Source organism: Petromyzon marinus, chromosome 5, assembly GCF_048934315.1.
Source record: "Petromyzon marinus isolate PM22_M1 ecotype Great Lakes invasive population chromosome 5, UKy_Petmar_22M1.pri1.0, whole genome shotgun sequence".
Taxonomy (NCBI): domain Eukaryota; kingdom Metazoa; phylum Chordata; class Hyperoartia; order Petromyzontiformes; family Petromyzontidae; genus Petromyzon; species Petromyzon marinus.
The window spans coordinates 12,682,345-12,701,862 of record NC_133671.1 but is presented as its reverse complement, the minus strand read 5'-3'; the positions used below and the strand labels follow the sequence as shown (position 1 = coordinate 12,701,862).

The following is a 19,518-nucleotide window of genomic DNA, read 5'->3' as shown; positions in this document are numbered from 1 at the left end:
TTTTAAAAAACTTACATGTCAACCATATCATTATCATCATCATATGTGTTGGCGGAAAATATGATTTCTGCACTTTTGTTAGTGGGGACGGTGCAATATTATGACCAGGCTTTCAGGCAGCCATGTATAAATGTGGATCCTTTGAAAACAGCAGCCTCCAGGTGGGATATTATTTGTGATGCATACTGCATTGAAGGCAACAAAAACAAACTCAACACATTCGCCATTAAAATCGCCTTAAAAGGAAACGGATATATATATAACAGGCGACGTTTTGGGCAATGCCCCTTCTTCGAAGGGCAGAGCTTCACGAAGTGCATGCGTCATGTGTGAAAAAATATGGCAAACGGTGAGGTCAGCCCAGTAGTGGAACAGAGAGCAGTGACGAAGCACATTGTGCATGAAGACATGAAGTCAGCTGAGATTCGCAGGTGACACGCGGTGCACATGTAACCGGATCGGTTGAAACTCTACACCAGCTGTTGGAAGTTCCCTGTGCGCGTGGCCACGAGAGAGCGAGTGTGTGCGCTACGGAGGTGGCGAGAGAAATAAAGAAGGCAACGCTAGATTACGACCAAAACATTTATTTTTACTTAATTGATAACCACCCCTATGCACTCAATAAAGATCGCGGCCAAGAAGAGTGAGGCACAGTGGGCATGGGTTACACGCAGTTTTGGAGATGCAACGCTCGGATAATACACCGTGTTTGGTTAGTGTGCACGCATTAAAGAGCGGTCGCACACGTGTGATGGATAATGTCGGCATGGTAGGGCCCAAACAGACTGCTTTGACACCTGCCAACATGACGCACGTGGAAAGCGTGATTCTTGCCGATTGCCGTGTTACCGTCCGTGCAATTGCAATAGGAACGTGAATGAGCATTGGCAGCGTTGAAACTGATGCCATGCCCACTCGAACTTTCACATTGTGTCATTGCTCTGTCATTGCTCTCGGCAAGCGTGACTGGATGTGCATCAACCCCGAGCTGCTCGCTCGTTTCACAACAGAAGGACAAACATTCCTAGAATACATTGTCACACGTGATCAGAGCCGAGTTTATCATCACACTCCAGAAATCAATGCTTTCCAGGGCGGAATCAAAACACTAGCTCTCCACCGCCCATTAACATTTTACGGGTTCCTTTCCATGTAGAAAGGTGATGGCGTCATTGTTCTGGGATCAGAAGGGGAGCATTCATGTAAAGTTCTGTTATCAAGAGCGCCTACTACGGCAGCGTCCTTTAGGATGTGTGCGCACTAATTCGAAAGAAACATCACGACCTACTGTCCAGCGGAGTTTTTTTTCTCTCCAAGACAATGCTGAACTCCATGCAGCCTAAGCCACCGCAGCCAAATTCAACAGTCTGGGCTGGGAAGTTCCTTTATGTCACAGAGTCCAGACCTGGCTCTCGGTGACTTCCATTTGCTTGACCTACTAAAAGAGTACTTTGGTTGAAAACGTGTGTCCTAAACAGCTTCAATGAAAAATACAATTCCCAATATGCTGAGGGCATTCAGGCAATGTGTCCAACAGTGGGGGAAGTGCTTTGCTGTGGATGGAGATTGTTGTTGAACCACGTGAACAGCCATAATCCTGGAATTAAAACCCTCTTCTATGTGAGCAAAAGTCAGGGAATGACTTCAACCACCCTTGTTAAACTACATAGCATTTAATTGCCTCCACGTGTTCACGTGCGACGAACAGCTATCAAATTGACAAATAATGTGAATTAACTGCATATTTTATCGACATTTATTCTGCAACATCATTTTAAGATATTTCAGTCTCAAATTATATGTCACTTGTCCTCCTCCAGTATAATGTCTGCAGGTAGCAGTGAAACACTGTGTGAAAGAATGGCCCCCAGAAGATGACGTCCCAGAACCACATTTATTAAAACCACTTCAATCGGCCTACTCTGCGAAGAGCGTTCGTCGCATACCAATCAAAACCAGAGCTGGACTTCAGCCAAATTAGACGAACAACCGAATTTACGAATGGGCTACTTGTTTAAATAATGGGAGACTGAAACCATCAACTCGCAACAACCGAGAACCTGGTTTATTGATGGGTGGCTGAAACCCAGATTTAAAACGAAACAATGTTTTGTATTTTACCAGGTAAGGCCCACTAGGCTATATATCTCTTTTTCAGAAGCGACCTCGCCACAAATGATACCCCAATGAAGTGACTTACAGTATCATGTGAACATTTGTAGCAGCCAAATACTCGAAACGCATGTTCCTAAATGCGGATAGAACATGCAAACTCAAAATATACAGGCGTCAGGGTTGGGATCGAACCCACAACCTCCATCCATACCAGGCGAGGGCATTAACATCTCCACCCTGCACCACCGCAAACGCAGCCGGTGTAAGCTCACCTGTGATTAATCACACGTATAATTGAGCACTGCCAATTTCAAGGGACATCCAGGGGCGTTTTTGTACTCAGCGTTGCCCGGGTCTTATATATTTCAAAACTACTCTAAAAAATATAACAGCAGTGCGTACTTACTGTGGTGGTACCTGCTATGTTTATAGCAGTGCATACTGTGGTGGTACCTGCCATGATTACAGAAGTGCATACCAACTGTGGTGGTACCTGCTATGATTACAGCAGTGCATACTGACTGTGGTGGTACCTGCTATGATTACAGCAGTGCATAGCGACTGTGGTGGTACCTGTTATCACTACAGTAGTACATACTGACTCTATAGCAGTATTTATGGACTGTATAGCACAAAGTACTCACCTGACGGAGTGGCGTGGTGAGGCCTAGTCCCGTGCAGTGCCTCGCCTAGATTGTCCAGCTGGCCGAGGTGGCACCTTAGCAGGCTGGGGCTGGGCTGCTACCCCCCCCCCCTCCCAGCCACGATCTCCCTGTCCGCTCTGCAGTAATATATACGGCCTATAGTGGTAGTATCTAGTGATTTCATAGTATTAATAACTGCACACATCGGGGTGGGGGGGACATCACACAGTGAAGAATTAACGTCAGCGTTTAGTGTATTTTTATATAATTTTGAATGCGAAATAAAATGTCCCCCTCACTCCCACCGAAGGCGTGCGACTTGGCATGGGCCGTCCCCCCCACCAAAGGCGCGTGAGTTGGTATGGTCGTGAACACGTCATAAATAAATAAAAGGGAAGTGCACAAAAATTGCACTAAATCGTTAATTAAACTAATTTAACGTTGACTGATGTGAAAAAGCAATATCGCTTGCTCACCGCGGGGCTTACGGTGTGTTACCTGGCTATTTTTTTTTTACGTAAACCCCACCGTTGGAAAGTCAAATCGATCACACACAAACCCACAAACAGACAATTTTTGACTTTTATATATAGATAAGGCATTGGTGATCCGGGATAGGTTCTCGAGCCCCACGTGCACCGTAGGGTACAGGTCACGCGCCCAATTTAGATTTTGGGCGGAATTTGTGCTGAGGAATTGAGCTGCGGTGTTGTGAACGTGGAGGGTGTTTCTGATCATTTACTGCAGATGCGCAATTGCCCTTCTGACGAAAACTTTGAAATAAAAGTTTCGCCGTTTCACAAACCCCTGGTGCTCAACCTCTCCGGAGGATAGAACACAACGTGGAGTATGTTTTTGAAATTCTTGTTGCTATTTTCAATTTATCTGACGGGAGGCGAGGGACAGGGCAGACCGGCTCCACATACACACCTGGAACGCATTCTATCAGTCTGTATCGCTCCCTCAGTCGTTCCTATACTTGAACATCGCTGAGAACGGCCAGCAGGTGGAGACTTCTGCTTGCTATGTAAACATCATCGGCAATCGTTTTATGCCAGGGATTGCTCAACCTTTGAGTCTTTGGGATAGAAGGAAAAAAAACTAAGCTTAAAAAAATATACCAACTTGGGATTTGGAGTCTGACCACATAGTTACAGCAGCTGATCTTCAGCAGGAACGTGAGTTGGACAGGGTACAAAGATAAATGTTCCCCGTAGAGCCTTAACAGAATGTCGGTACAAGTGCCGTTAGCAAACACCTATGAAGGCCTGGACTGCAAACAAGGGGGTGGGTGGCCAGCACAACGCCCGGGCACCTTTGTCTCGCTAGTTGCGATGTTTGCGCACTGTACCAGGAACTCATTTGAGGCCAAGTCGACCTAGGGGAGGACCACGACCGGTTCATATAATCGTCACTGGTGTTGGCCATGAGCGGTAATCGAACTCGGGTGTGCGCAGTGCGCGCTAACCGCTACGCCGCCATACAGATTCGGGAGGGACAAACCAAGCTCAACTTTGTGAGAACTGTCCCATTTACAAACCCATCCTTGTGTAATGACCGACTTCTGCGGCACGTCGTGTAGAGGGTCCTCTTCTTTATTTCACATGCGGGCGCAGCACAGGCTCACGTTATCTTCTCCCTCTTCCGAGTACACACTTCGGATATTAACGTTGTTACAAACTATACACACGGTGGATCACGCAGCAGGGCTCCGCCCGTTCACTCCCGGCCTCGCCGCTGGCTGACGGCGTGCCGGTAAGGGCGGTGGAACTCCGCAGGAGATCCGCCACGTGGCCGAACGACGGAGAGAGAAGACGGCGAGCAGCGACGCAGTCGGGACCCAAGACTCCACACACCGACCAAGAGTCCTCCTCCGCTTATATTGCCGCAGGTGCGGCTAGGCTCCGCCTCCGGCCACGCCCTCTCGTGGAACCTTCTAGCCGGTTCTCGCAGTATCTCGGCCAGCCCCGCCCTTCACCTTTGGCCCAGATACCTCTCCCTTTGGGATTGGATGATGTTTATAGTGGTGCCTGTACCCGTGCTTCCCTTTGCCAACCAATAGATGTCACTATCTCATTACACTTGCATAAGCGATAACACATACCTGTCAACCCATACGGTTTACCCGTATTCTTGTACAGGGTATTTTAGTTTTCAGGTCCATACGACGTACAGCCGTTTCAATATGGGCAACAATTTTTTTGTCTATTTGTTTGTGTTTCTCCCTTGTGACGGGACTTTATAGGATGAACGTTGAGATTTATAAGGGCATGGGGTGACCAATAAGGTGTGAATTGGTCTATAATAAGGTAGGGCACTGACAAGGGGTTGACTGCTATGTAGTGGTGTAGTGTATAGTGTAGTGTATAGTGTAGTGCATAGAATGAACGTTGAGATTTGTTTGGGCACGGGGTGACCAATAAGGTGTAAATTTGTCTGTAATACGGTAGGGCACTGATAAGGGGTGTACAGGTGTGGATAGCATCGCATTCAAGCTCTGGACTGCAGTCATGTTGGACGGTTGTGTTTTTTTTCTCTTTCACAGCCCCCTGACCAGTTTAGGTTTCACCTTTTTGCTTCTTTCACAATGTAAATGCGGGGTATCGCGTGCATCGGTCAAATGCGTGCACGCGTGGCAACGTTTGATGATCGTCCCACAAAGACGAGACTCACCTTTCAAAACAGCTGCTCTACGCCCAAGATTGCTTATGAATTACTTAACACGATTAAACATTTAAACGGTGCTGTCACCCCGACAAAAGAATGTCCGTATAATGTTGCCAGCAGGGGATATTGGTTGTAACCGTGCCGTACTATACACGGAGAAGTACCTTCATGAACAAAAAAATAATTGCGATGCAGTATGAATTGAGGTTCCCAATAACGTAGTGTACAAGTTGGACTTGTGAAACACACAAATAATGACGCAAATTCCATATTCATCGTTAACACCATCGAGCTAATGTGCTTTATAAACAGGGTGAGCAGACGTATGGGTGGATTATGTGACTGGAAGACAGAAAATAGCTGCAGCATGGTTCCACAATATGCATGTTGAACTTCTTTCGCGCCGTACGTTGCCAACCGTGCTAATCGGAGGGCTGGTGGGGGGGTGAAGAAGGTTGGACGGTGTTGTGAGCAGATATTGGAGAGGGATGTTAATTCCAACTGCTTTGATACGTTAAACAGGTGCTAGCTACTACAGTGAAAGACAGAGGTGTGTACGACTGTGGAGGCTAAGACTATAACATATGCCTGTAGCAAATGTTACAAATGGGCCCTAAATAAAATAAAAACACGTAAATATATTAACACACAAATGTTTTACTTGCATAGTAAAGTAATTGTATTTTTTCATTCGCTACACAGCCAGATAATACGACAAATCGCAAACCTTAAACAGCCAGTCGTTCATAAAAGTTGAAGGCGGTATAGTACTATAGTAATAGAGCAAGTGCACAATCGCTGAACCTGGAATTGATAGCTTGAAAGCATTTTGATTTAAAGCTTTCGTGACTGCAGTAATTCATATTCTTAGTTTTTTCGGTAAAGTCACGTTGAAGGGAAACAACAAAATAATAAAATATATATAAAACAATAAAAAAATTCTCACGACGTTTCGACCATAACTCAAACGGTCGTCTTCAGGTGTGTTGGTTTGCATAAATTTATTTTTAAACGGTGCATTTATTTATTTGCTTGAAAGCATTTAGCGCGGGGCCCTTGAAAGTGCGGCGCCCGTAGCTTCTACTACACGTGTAGTAGCTGCTACTACACATGTGTAGCTTCTACTACACGTGTAGTAGTAGCTACTACTACACGTGTAGTAGTAGCTACTACTACATGTGTAGCTACTACTACATGTGTAGCTACTATATGTGTAGCTACTTTTCCTATGAGGATAACCCGGCACTGCTAAGGCTGTTGCTGGCTGCTGCTGCTGCTGCTGCAGGAATGGGGTGTAGGGAGATGAGAACAGACGTTGGGTTTGATGAACATTGACAAACACGGATGAAAGAGCCGCTGCCCGGGCAGAGGCGTGGTTGGCATGGGCCGCAGTACAAGGAATTAAATCCCCCCCCCCTTCCCGTTCACAGGGCGGCCCCTGATTCCCCTGCAGCCCACATGGATCTCACCACCTGCACACTTCGATAGCTGTGCCATTGTTCCCGGGGTTTGTTCGGTGGCGGCGGCCGGGGGGTGGGGGCGACAACAGTGACTGACGAACGAGGGTGAGGTGTGAGTTGAGATTCGTGTTGGGTGGGAGAGAAGGGAAGGTGGGAGTGGGGGGTGGGGGCTTGTATCTGACAGCGTTAGTCATCTCCATCTCCGATTCCACCTCCAACCCCTGACGGGCACGAGCAGCATGCAGACGTACCAGCCAGCGCAGAGCCACACGCAGCCCTCCTCCGCCTAGCTACCCCTCCCCTCCATGCAAAATCCGCCTCCCCCCCCTTTATCAAGCGGCGTCGAGCAGCCAGTCCCCGTGGTGCGCACATCCTCTTGACGCTCCACAACTCCACCCGTACTCTTTGAGTCCCGAGCAACGCACTTTTTGGTCTCGCAACAACAACAAAAACCCCAACAACAACTCCATCACCACCACCATCATCATTACCATCGGGTCCACTCATACAGGCAAGGCAACGACAGTCCCAAGTGTAGCAGCAACAACAACAGCAACAACAGCAACACCGAAACGACCGCGGCAGCGAGGTCGTCCGCTGCCCCGCTCGAAGGACAACTCTCGCACGCTCACAAGTCCCGACGCCGGTTGCGAGGCAGAGAGGTCCGTGCCAAGGATGTCTCCTCCGCTGGTGCTGCCACTTGCGCTGCTGCTGCTGTTGGGGTCGGCAGCTCCCGTGCGGTCGGACGAAGACGGCTCTGGCTCCGGGGATGGCTCTGGCTGGGACGTGGCCCCGCTGCTGTGCCTGCCGCCCGCACGGTGGGACGGCGTGCTGGGGCTGTGCGTGACCGACGGCAAGGGCGACTGGTCCCGTGGGAAGCCCCCCCTGTTGCTGCCCGGTAATGAGTTTTTTTGTGTGTGTGTGTCTCTCTATCTCTCTGTGCGAGCGTGCGTGTGCGCGCCTAAGTTGGTCAGTCTGAGCGCACGATTGTTAGTCTGAGAATTTCTTATCGCGCACTCTGAGAAGAGCCCAGCCCGTCACGAATGCGCACTAATCACACGCAGTGAGCCCTTTGGAAACGACACTGTTTCATGTCTCTGGCAAAACTGCATAGCTCCGGCATGGATCCCGACCATGAGCCGGTAACGCGTTCCAGGTCTGCGCGCACAGCACAGGTTTATACTGCTGTAACAATAACGGCGATAAATATGCCCCGTGAATTACGTATGCCATTTCATGAGCCAGGAAAGCCTCGGCGAGTCTCCAGGCTCTCGGTCCCGAATTACTGGGACGTTTGGCCGATTCAATTCGTGAGTGGCATCGTTGGAGGAACCCGGAATACCTGGAGAAGATACACAATGCACACGGGTGGATAACACTCAACGTTACATACGGGTGGATGAGAGAATCCACGTGCTGTCATCTCGTTGTGACCCAGTTTCACTCGTCTCTGTGTGATCGACCAACCAGGTGTGCACCACCATACCAACGAAATGGAAATGCAACTCCCTCCCCCACCCCCAAATAATCCTGTCGCCCGTATCATATAGATGAGCAATATGTTAATGTTTACTTTTAATAGCGTCATTCATTTAATAGCATCTCAACGCTGATGGACTACAGACAAGCCGGAAGGAAACCAGGCGGTGAGCCCGAGCCAACAATTGCCCAAAGCCCTGCAGTCCTCTGTATTAAGATGTTTTCAGCCGATTAATGAGTGTTTAGGCATGTGGGAGAAAACAGAAGCAATCCGAGAAAAGCCACGCGTGCGTGGAGACAATTCTCTATCCCATGCAGAATGCACAGATGATATTAGTCTGCACTTTGTTTGTGACGTCTTCTCCTGGTCAAGCCAGGCTATGGCTTCTCGACGCACCACGGGATGGAAGTTTCACACCATTTGTGTGATCCACCAATCATCGCTGCCCTCACAGTGCCAGATTACAGGCATGCGTCACCACTGTCCGGTTGATACATATATACACACCTAGTTTTCCAGTTCGCTGTCCGACGTGAGTGTGAAGCTCTGTGTTCGTGCACGAGTCCTTTAATCCGACAGAAAATTGAGCTGTGTATATGCAGAGTACGTAACTTTTCAGCCCTTGCTGTATACTTCTTTTGATGGGTCTGAGCCTACTTAAGCCTTTTTGAGACTGATAATGACCGATCTCTTTTTTCTCTCTCTCAAATAAGAGGCTGGTGCGTTCTAAATTGTCGCGCATATTCATTAGACGTTTCTCGTTGTATACATTAACAGATTCTGAAGCATCGAATCCAGGCCCAGCCTCCAGCTCCTCCTGGGGTGGGGGGTGATGGCCGGGGGGGGGGGGCAGTCAAACTACAGAACAGTATTGTGTGGGGGGCACCATGACGGTGACACACTGTGAACGAGAGTAAACTTGGATGGGCCTGAGGGATTAGCACGGTTGGATATGTACGGTGTGAAAGAAGTTCAACATACATTTGGCGGTGGAGGGCTCAATCCAGCACAACCCTAGCAGAGGCCCTGATCCTAAATGTCCTGCGTAAACATCATTTATTTATGTTGTACTTGACTACATCTGCAGGCACAAGCGGCCGTTACATTTACCACAATAAAAATATATTATTTTTATTATTTAACCGGGACCCTGAATCGCAACAATTGGTCCAATTGCTGGGGCAGGGATGCAAGGTATACCACCGGTATTCATGATTCTCAAGCCACCTTACTACATATGTCGCCATAAAATATGCATTTTAATATCACAGTAGGGCCCACTGTCAGTGCGCGAGTGATGTCGCCAATTTGACATATTCAAAGTATGGAGTTCCATCGCAATAACATTACTAAAGTGCAATACAAAAGTGCGTGAATGTAACATCAATATAAAAAAATCTAGTACCATTAACTATGCTTCACACTCAAGCCGGACAGCCTGGAATACACAGTCTGAGTGTGTAGTAGCTTTTAGAGGAGAGTTGCTTGGTTTTTTTGGGTGAACTCATCCAAGCGCCTCCTGTGGGATGAGGTCGTGGGTTCCAGGCAGACCCTGACGATGCCTGATGTATATTTGGAGTTCGCGAGTAGTATCTCCACGTGGTAGCTTGGGTTTTTCTCCAGGTCCTCTGGTTTTGCCCTCCACATTTAGAAACTTGCGTTTACATTCTTTGGCTGCTTCTATAAATTTGTACCTGTGCTGGTGATGATATTAGCCAATTCGATGTACTATCACGTGTGGCCAAGTCACCTCTGAAAAGAGCTCATAGCTCAGTGGGTTTTACCTGGTTAATACAGTAGTTTTAGTTTAGACTTAACCTTTTCTGCAAAATTATGGGAATAATGTTGCAGCTATGAAAATACATATACTTGTATCTCTAGATTTGTTTTAATTTCATGTGTCACAATTTATTTTGAAATCTATGAAACAGACCAGAGATTGGAAAGATGTGACAATCTGTGCCAACATAAGCGGCTACAAGTTTGAGGGATTTAAAAAGTAATAATTTGGCATCTAATGATGTCATTTAGCTGCAACCTGTCGATCTAATTTTGATGCCAGAAATGTTCTCACGACTTGAGAACTTGAGTTGGCTGGCTTCTCTGTTCCCTAGTCTCTAAGCTATCAACTTTACAGATGTTTGTAACAACCTGGTCATTTATCCAAAGTTCACCTGATAATAAACTCCACCCATAGCAAGCAGCGCCAGCATTTTGTTTCGTGGTACAGGGTGTTGAATTGACGTCAAAGTAACGCCATGAGACGTGGGTTCGAAACAAAAACAGCATCCACTAGAGGAAAACAAACGGGAAGTACAATAACATCTACACGAATCATCGATACGTCTATAGCTCTTTATCTTTCCACTGCTGGATGAAGGCCTCGTCATGCCATGTCGGTCATGGGGGTCGTTTGACTGTGCTCTACTTCATGAATGGTGGGGTAAGTGGATTCAACTGGTTCAGCTGATAGCCTTGCCCGGGAGTCGAACCGAGGTTGCACACGGGGTAGTGCAAGAGCACTTTGTCAGCACTGCACCCTGTAATTATCAAGATGCAAAAGAATGCTAGAGACCTTTGAGGCTTTGAGAACGGGCTTGGAGAGACCAGCTGGTGTGCCCCACTCACTCCACCCTGCTCCACCCTGTTCCACCCGCTCCATCCACTCCACCCGCTCCACCCGCCTGACCCGTTCCCCTTAGTCCATCCGCTCCACTCACTCCACCAATTCCACCCGATCCACCCGCTTCACTCACGAGACCCGCTTCACTTGCTCTGCTCACTCCGCTCACTCCGCTCACTCCACCCGCTCCACCCGGTTCACTGACTCCACCTGCTTCACCAGGTCCATACTGCTCCACCCGCTTCACTTACTCCACCTGCTCCCCCACGTCTACCCTACTATGAACTGCTATGTCGGCTGATGTCATGTTGCCAATGTGTACAAAGGTATACATTATATTTCCAACCCACCGTATTGGGGGTCGTGTGACCATACTTCAACACGCTGGTCAGTGCAGGTTGGTGAATGGGGTACCCAGGACCATTTTAGATATCACTAGCCAATGATGTTAGGCGTGCTCTTGATATAATGGATGGATCAGAAAAATGTACACTGACAAAAAACTAGACAAAAGCTGAAAAGTATGCAGTCAACAATACTTAGATTTACATTGCCGGACAGATGAGCACATTGATCAGGAATCAAATATGAATAAAAAATGTATTGACTTAGGAAAGTAGATTCGGGGATGGCATTTGCATGGCAGCCCAAAGGAGGTAACATGACCAAGAGAGCGACAGCAGCAAAGATGGAACAATTCAGTTTCATTTATTTGGCTCTTGAATCGGGTGCAACCGCAACAAACAAAACACATGAACAAGAAAAAATCTTAAAGTGACTACGTGCAAACAGAAAAATCGAGGAAAAAACAGCAAAGTCTTCCAGAAAAAGCACCGTATATCAATGCTGTGTGCAAAAATTCCAGTGGGATGCAAGTCAAACAATAACAACCATAAGACAAATTAGATTAAAGTTATCAGTCTAACTCTGTACTACAACAAACAAATATGGCTAAACCAAAACGTTTTCGAAATCACCAAGATAAAGCTATAAAAACAACGTAACAGTGATCATTACAATAAACTATATACATACTATGTACTACCAAACTTTGCAGCCATAGCTGGCTGCATGAGTCACTCCATAACAGCAGGAGTATCAATGAGATCGTTTCATGTGCATGAGTCAGATGCATTGTGGCAGCAAAGGACTCTGAGGAATGGAAAAGGCGTTGGGAGGCCTTCATCCAGAAATTGATAGATAATGGCAGTTGTTGATGCGTGATGAATATGCTGATATTGGAAGGTGCATTGGAGTGGGACCTAGCTAAGTGATGTAATACATTACAAATGTGACTTATCATTTATCATTGTGCTAACATACAGCTGGAAATAGATGGTCATGTTTGCTAATATGACGTTTTATAAACAGTATATATACCAGTCACATCCATTAAGAAAGTATACCCAACCCCTGAGTGAACAATGATTTATTACAAAAAAAAACACTACTCGTGAAAAGATAATTGGGCAGTGATAGAGAACAAGAGACTGCTGACCATGGCCGGTTTGCCGGTAAGTCGGACCATGAAAGATGGCAAGATGATCCGTCTCCTGGCCGTCGGCAGATATCATTCATCATGAATGCGGCAAGCGCCGCCTGTGAGATGAACCTGCCACTCAGCGCTCCCGAACCGTCGGTCAATTATCAAGTGGAGGCGGGGGCTTGGGAAATGTCACCACGCAGCCCCTCATCCACTCCCCTGAACCACCGACGAGAGGCTGCGGATGGCACATCATTATTTACGCTGCATTCTCTACATTCTAAGGTCGCACTCATTACACACAGAGTGCTTGCCACAAATGAACCACAGTGCCTTGCCAGGCTCGTCAAGGAGCATTAACCGTCATGCGCGCTTTCAGATTCGCTTCTGCAGCCTTCAAAACACTCTTCCTTCTGATAATAGGAAGCCACTGGATCTATGCAATTTTAAATATAGTTTGAAAACGAATTTCTTTATAACTGTTTTTGTGTTTAGTTTGTTGTCTTTTCTCCCTTCACTTCTGATTAGCATACACCAACCCCACCTCATTCCACAGGTGGGGTAGGTGTCTTAAAACATCAGTGTGTCCTAAACACCTGTGCCTTGAACATACCGCCCAGGGGATGTTCCACCGCCCCATACTACAGTACTGTTTAGGTATTCTGAAGGGGGCTCTGCCTTTTTAAAAAATACCTGATTGACGTGCCCAATCAGTACTGGATCCAGTATGTATCTGCTCAAGCTGTCGTAAGTGTGTCCCTTGTGGTAGCTCGTGCTCTTATGAGGCGACCCCGTTAAAAACTTTACTGCAGGCTGGCCGCCTGACAGTGCAAGGAGCCCGGACACTTGTTCTGACTATTTGTTTTTTTTTCGGTAAAGTCACGTAGGTAAAATAAAATAAAAGAAAACAACTACATTAAATCACGACGTTTCGGAGGCAATACAAGCTTCCATCTTCAGGTGGAAAAGTCACAGCAGATATCCTGTCCTGCTAGAAGATATTGTGCTGTGACTGTTCCACCTGAAGACGGAAGCTTGTGTTGCCTCCGAAACGTCGTGATTTAATTTAGTTGTTTTATTTTATTTTACCTACGTGACTTTACCGAAAAAAAACAAAGAGCATGAATCCGTGCAGTCACAAAAGCTTCAAATCTAGAACTGCGGTTCTGCTTTGGGAGGGAGGCTGCCTTATCAGTAGGTGTATAATCTGGACTCATCACTTGTGCCGCTTTTAAACGCGCCTTTACATTATTTGACTGCTCTAAATTTCCACATGATAAGCCACATCGACGAGCTATCATGTGTGGCCGGGTTACTCCTGAAAAACAACTCCATAGCTCAGTGGGCCTAACCTGGTCAAACAAAACAAAAAATACTTTAAATAGTTTCATTTAAATTTGTGAGGGCGCTGGTGAGGCTACTCTTTGGGAAGAGAGTGGCCTTCGGCTGTAGGTGCGCTGACCGTACTACAGAGCAGTTAACTCTGATAAAATGTACTTCTCTCTTTATTATAAATAAATATTATGAAAAAAAAGAATAGGGATTACTCTTTCCGGCAATAATACAGGTGTTAAAATGTTCAAACACCAAATGGACACCCACGCTTGTGGTAAAACATAACTAACATAGGTGCTTGGATAATTATATATGCATTGTATTTGTAACTGATTTGCCTACATCAGAGACGGCCTCCTTTATGGCCTTGTCTCACCCGTGTTAGACCAGAGAACGCAAAAAGGCAAACAGCACAAAAGCAATGCTAACATTACAGCATTAAAAGCTCAGGTTGAGCAGTTGTATCCATGGGCACATTTTTGCCAGTATCAAAGTGATGAACAAAGAATAGGCTTTACTTTATGCGGCAATAATACAGGAGGTGTTAAAGATGTTCAAACAAAAAAATTGACACCTATTGGAATGTGTTAAGTCTACATTAACTGCTCATGCTTGTGCTAAAATATGCCAATAAATGTGCTTTGATGTCTGCATTAGCCTTGAAACTGTTTGCTGGTAAGGGTTAAATCCCATTATTTTTTTCATTATTTTTGCTACTGGCAAAAAATGGTCCCTAAAATAAATGTTTAAAAATAATGTTAATTTATCTACTGCAGATTAAAGGGAGGCTCTCACTTCAAAATATTCATAGTTAAATGTTCACATCAGCAACATCCAGGGTATTAACAGTAAAATCACGTCTGTTCATCATCCCTTATACGCGACAAAAACCTCATCTCCTGTTTCTAACAGAAACTCTAATTTCACCATCACCTGACCTCACACTTTAATGTTGCCTGCCTTGGTCACTCTTTCCAGTTCAAAGGTCTTTATTTCTCACCGCCCACAGATTGAGATCTATTCCACTGGTCTCGATTTTATGTGAGTTTGTTTTTCTCCTTTCCTCCAATAAAATCATTTGCTGAGTTTTTTGCTGACCCAAATGTAAACAATAACTCATGATTCTTCTCTAATCTTGCTCCACCATCACTTGCTTGCAATCATCATTACTTAGTGATCATCAGTATGGGTGCCTTCAAGCGTAATTTACAGGTAAACTGTTGGCTGATCTAACTCAAGTTTGGGGCTCAAGCATTTAACATTTTGGAAAGTCTATGATCGGAGTCTTTACATTTCGAAAGCATTTTATCATTCCTGGCATTACACACTATTTTTTGTAACTATTTTTATTCATTTAATTTTCCCAGGTAAGGTTCACTGAGCTATTTAGCTCCTTTTCAGAAGCGACCTGGCCACAAATCATAGCTCAACGAAGTGGTTTATCACATGGAAATGTATAGCAGCCAAATACTCTGAACGCATGTTTCAAAATGTGGAGGGAAAAAACGGAGAAGCCGGAAAAAAATTCACATGACCACGGAGAGAACATGCAAGCTCCAAATAAACAGGCATCAGGATTGGGATTGAACCCATGACCTCCTGTATATCTGGCGAGGTAATTAACATCTCGCCACCACGGCACTATCTTGCCACCGCGATACACTATTTGCCAACCTACCATCGTTTTGCATCAACTTTAATCAGCAAACCTGGCTTTCTAGCTTCCTAATTGATGGGTCAATATATACGGCAGTTGATGGTCGCCAGTTGGATGCTTTCACCATTTAACTCTGGCGTTTTTCAAGGCTCTCTTTTGTGTACAACATCATCCTCTTTATTAAGACCTAATATCCTCCACCCACAATACAATCCACTTAGAGCCTTCTGCAGGCAGGCTCCGCGATTGTGGAATCAGTTTCCTCAGTTCATTAGGGATTCTGAGTCTGTTGAACTTTTTAAATCACGTCTTTCCCCATAACTTAATATAAAAAAAAAACTATTGTTGTTCGATTCGATTACTCTGTAATAATTATTATTATTCGTTTTCATCAGAATACTTATTGGAATTGCGAGTGTAGTTATTGATATTATCGCTATTATCAGCTTTGTATGCGGCTTAGATTTTAAGCATACTTGTGAGTATAGTTTTATTTTTACGGACAGCGCTTTGAGATACTTCAATATGAAAGGTCCTTTATAAAATAGAGGTTACTATTTTCATAATTTGTAGATGACAGTTCAAGTCATACATCATATTAGTTTAAATCACAAGTTGAAAATAATAGACATTGAATTTCCCAACATGCAGATACTACGTAATCAAACACCACTGACTTGAAAATAGTTCTTGATGGGGGTGACCAAAACCTGCCACGTTCAACTCATGATAATATCACATTTAAAGACTGGCCATTCCACATAATTATAATTAATTAATACATTATATGTAATTTAAATACTAGTGTTACATTTAGGCTAATAGAGCAAACACAAACCTCTGCCAATTAGATCAAATCATGACAAATGGAGCATTGTGGGTGGTGACACTTAGACGTTTGCTCCCAGTATCTACTGTCCCTCTCTGTGCCTCCCTCACCCTGCGCCCAGTCTCGCTCTTGTTCATTTTTCCTTCTTGCTCCCCTTCACTGGAACTAAAACTCCCACGGAATATAAGACAATCATCTTCACTAACATGCTTCCGTTCCTCCCTTAAAAAAACCCCATCTCTTTTCTCGTGCCCATCCTGCTACTGATACTCCCTGCCAACGCCCCCCAACTACGACCGGGCCTACCCCCCAACCCCTATCATCACCTTAACACCTACCACTACCCCAACCCCTATCATGACCTCTACGCCAACCCTCCTTATCCACTCCCACTTGTCCTCCTATCACCATAACTATACCACCACTTATAATAACGCCACTCTTTATTTTAACCACTTTCATCTTATGTACAATTTTTTTCAAAAAATGTTAAGCACCTCGGACTTAGGCGCCGTATAAATCTATTTAAGATAAGATAACATCCTGTATTGTGGGGACTTTTATACTTGAACCATCTAAATATGATCAACCGTGGTTATAGACTAGAAGAGCGTACCGTGAAAATAATGGAACCCATTACTATTTTAGTCAAGAGACATATAAGTGAAGAAGATAAATCGCTTTGTATTCAAACGACTGTCGGTACAAAAATTAGCCGCAGGGGCATTGTAGGACGGTTAGGCTCCACTGATGGCATCCTTGTTGGGTTTTGCCAGAGGTTATTTTACAAATGTGAAACAGTTATCACGATTACTTGAAGAAAAAAAAACTGGACTAAACTTAACTTTGATCACACACATCCCCCCTTGAACATCTTTGACGTAAATAACGTCTGGCTTCTATAAAATGTAACTTAAGTGAATCTTATAGGTTACTAATTTGGGGAGTTGTCGCGCTAGTGAATTGTACACTGTGCTATTAACTCACCAACCTGAGTTCAACCACAGCTATCATCAGTGGCCAGCGATTTCAAAACTGGTCCTGCCCTTGCCCCTACCGACTGGTCAGCTTTGTGAAACATTCAAAACAATCTCCATCACCACCAATGGTGACAGGAGACCTTCATCCAACAGTGGAATAATTAATATTACAGAAGGAGTTCATTTCACTAACTTTCAAAACATTCAAACCGGAATTCAAGTTCACTTTTCACGACACAATCAAAACTCGTCTTTCCATTTTAACAGTGGCCCATTCACAAGCATTCCCATCAATTATGAAACATAAGATCACAGTTTTCAATTTTGCTCTCTTGTCATTCAATTCTCAGTGTGTTTCCTTGCCACGTGTAGACACTCATGATGGATCACAAGTGTATTAAAAATACAGAAATGTGATCGCTACACCTAGTTATATCATTATATGTAAGACGGGCACCCTGCCACGGGAATGTGGACTTTTCATGACAGGCTCAGAGCTGCCGATGGAGGTGAGCGCCCCCCACCGCCCCCGTTGCTTGATTGAACAGGGATTACTTGTGGCCTAGTTACGTTGCATGGCTGTGTGGTGGGCTTCAGAAGGCAGTCAAATCCGTCGTTGTACCATACTTCTGTGCTATCTGCATCAGTGCAGGGCACCTCCCTTGCCAACCCACTGGACCGGCGTTGTGAAGTATGGTCAAACAACTGCTGCAACTCGCACAGCGTGGCGAGGTCCTTGTGCAGCAGTGGATTGACAAAAACGGCTGGACATGGTCGCAGATCAGCACACGAAATCGAAATCAACGCGAAGCTTCTGTGACAAACCGTGACGGTGGCCGGTCCATCTACATTCGGGGTCGGCAAGCTGCGGCTCCGGAGCCTCCATGCGGCTCATTCACATAATCTAGAAAATATATTGAGGGCTTTTCTTTGAATTTTTATTTAAAGCTTTCGTGGTCGAAACGTCGTGAGAATTTTTATTGTTTTATAAATATTTTATTATTTTATTGTTTCCCTTCAACGTGACTTTAGCGAAAGAGCTAAGAATATGGCTTTTCTTTGTTTTATCGAATTTGAAAAAAAAATGGCCCTTGTTATGTTGGTTGCTGACCCCTGCTCTATGCAATCAACATCAGTCTGGGTCTATATAGCTGTGAAGGTATATTTAAAAAGCAATTAAAGTCGTTATTGTGGGCGAGAAACCTCTCTCCCATAGCTTTATTGACAGTGCTTGCCCCTTGAACAATATTCCACGTGTCAATGGGGTTTTGACTTTAGACCCTGTATCTCCGTAGTTGCTGCACGGCAAGGGGATTTACAATTCAACGGTGCGTCTATTTGGCATTGCTGCCGAGTTGGCGAGAGACCACGTATATCATAGCCTGCGAACACAGTCCTACGTGCACAGATGAAACGCAGCATTTCTCACCAAAGATGTGACAGTGCCTTCGACTGGAGGCGTGCTGCCCTCTCGCTGCTTCCCCACCACACATTGCTGGTGCAGGTGACAATGCAGCTGCTACCTTTGTGCAAGCTTCCTTCAAGAAAACTCCACCCTGGTGGTTGTCGTTGCGCCAAAGGGAGCTTTTTCATAAAGCATTGTACATCAGGCGTATCCTTATTACAGACGTCTACGTAAATCCATAAGTCATTTGAGTTTAATGTGATCGACACACCTGAAAGGTATTTCCTGTAAAAACAGCGGAAGGAATTTTTCCATCTGATGGGCAGGATGTCGTGGGGGGTGTCTGTGTGCGTTAGCGCTTTTGTCATCAGGATGCACTCTGAATGTCCAAATATGGTCAATATTTTAATACATTATATGAATAGTAAAAGTAAATGGCAAATTGTTCATGTTCTATCAACTGCTGGATGAAGTCCTCCCCATGTCGTCACCACTCCCCAAGGCTCTGCGATACAACCGTCTATTTTGTTCACCATATTCAACTCATCACGTCACCCCATCTCATCCTCTAAGGCAAGATCACTCCCCTGGTTTCCACTCTGTCACCAGTCTCGTCCATCGGCCGTCGTTCCTATTAACGATGTTTCCCACCCAGTCACTATTACGTCTCTGATTTGTATTTATCTGATCTAGTGTGATTCAATTTTCTGTCTCTCAGTGTGATTTCCGGCTTGCATCTCTCCAGGTTTGTGTTTGTAAGAATCACCATTTGAGTCCCTTTTTGTGATCGAATTGTCACAGCAGGTATTATCTTTGCACTGATTTAAAAAAATGGGGTAT

The 19,518-nt window shown here is 45.2% G+C and overlaps 1 protein-coding gene across 1 annotated transcript in view; it reads left to right on the top strand.

Moving 5' to 3' along the window:
- Positions 1 to 7,074: 7,074 nt before the first annotated feature.
- The window catches only part of LOC116939060 (uncharacterized), a 46,590-nt gene continuing 34,146 nt past the window's right edge, over positions 7,075 to 19,518 (top strand). The window contains exon 1 of the mRNA XM_032946950.2: positions 7,075 to 7,784. Within this exon, the coding sequence (XP_032802841.2) occupies positions 7,562 to 7,784 (223 nt within the window). The 5' untranslated portion in view covers positions 7,075 to 7,561. The remainder of the gene's footprint in view (positions 7,785 to 19,518) is intronic.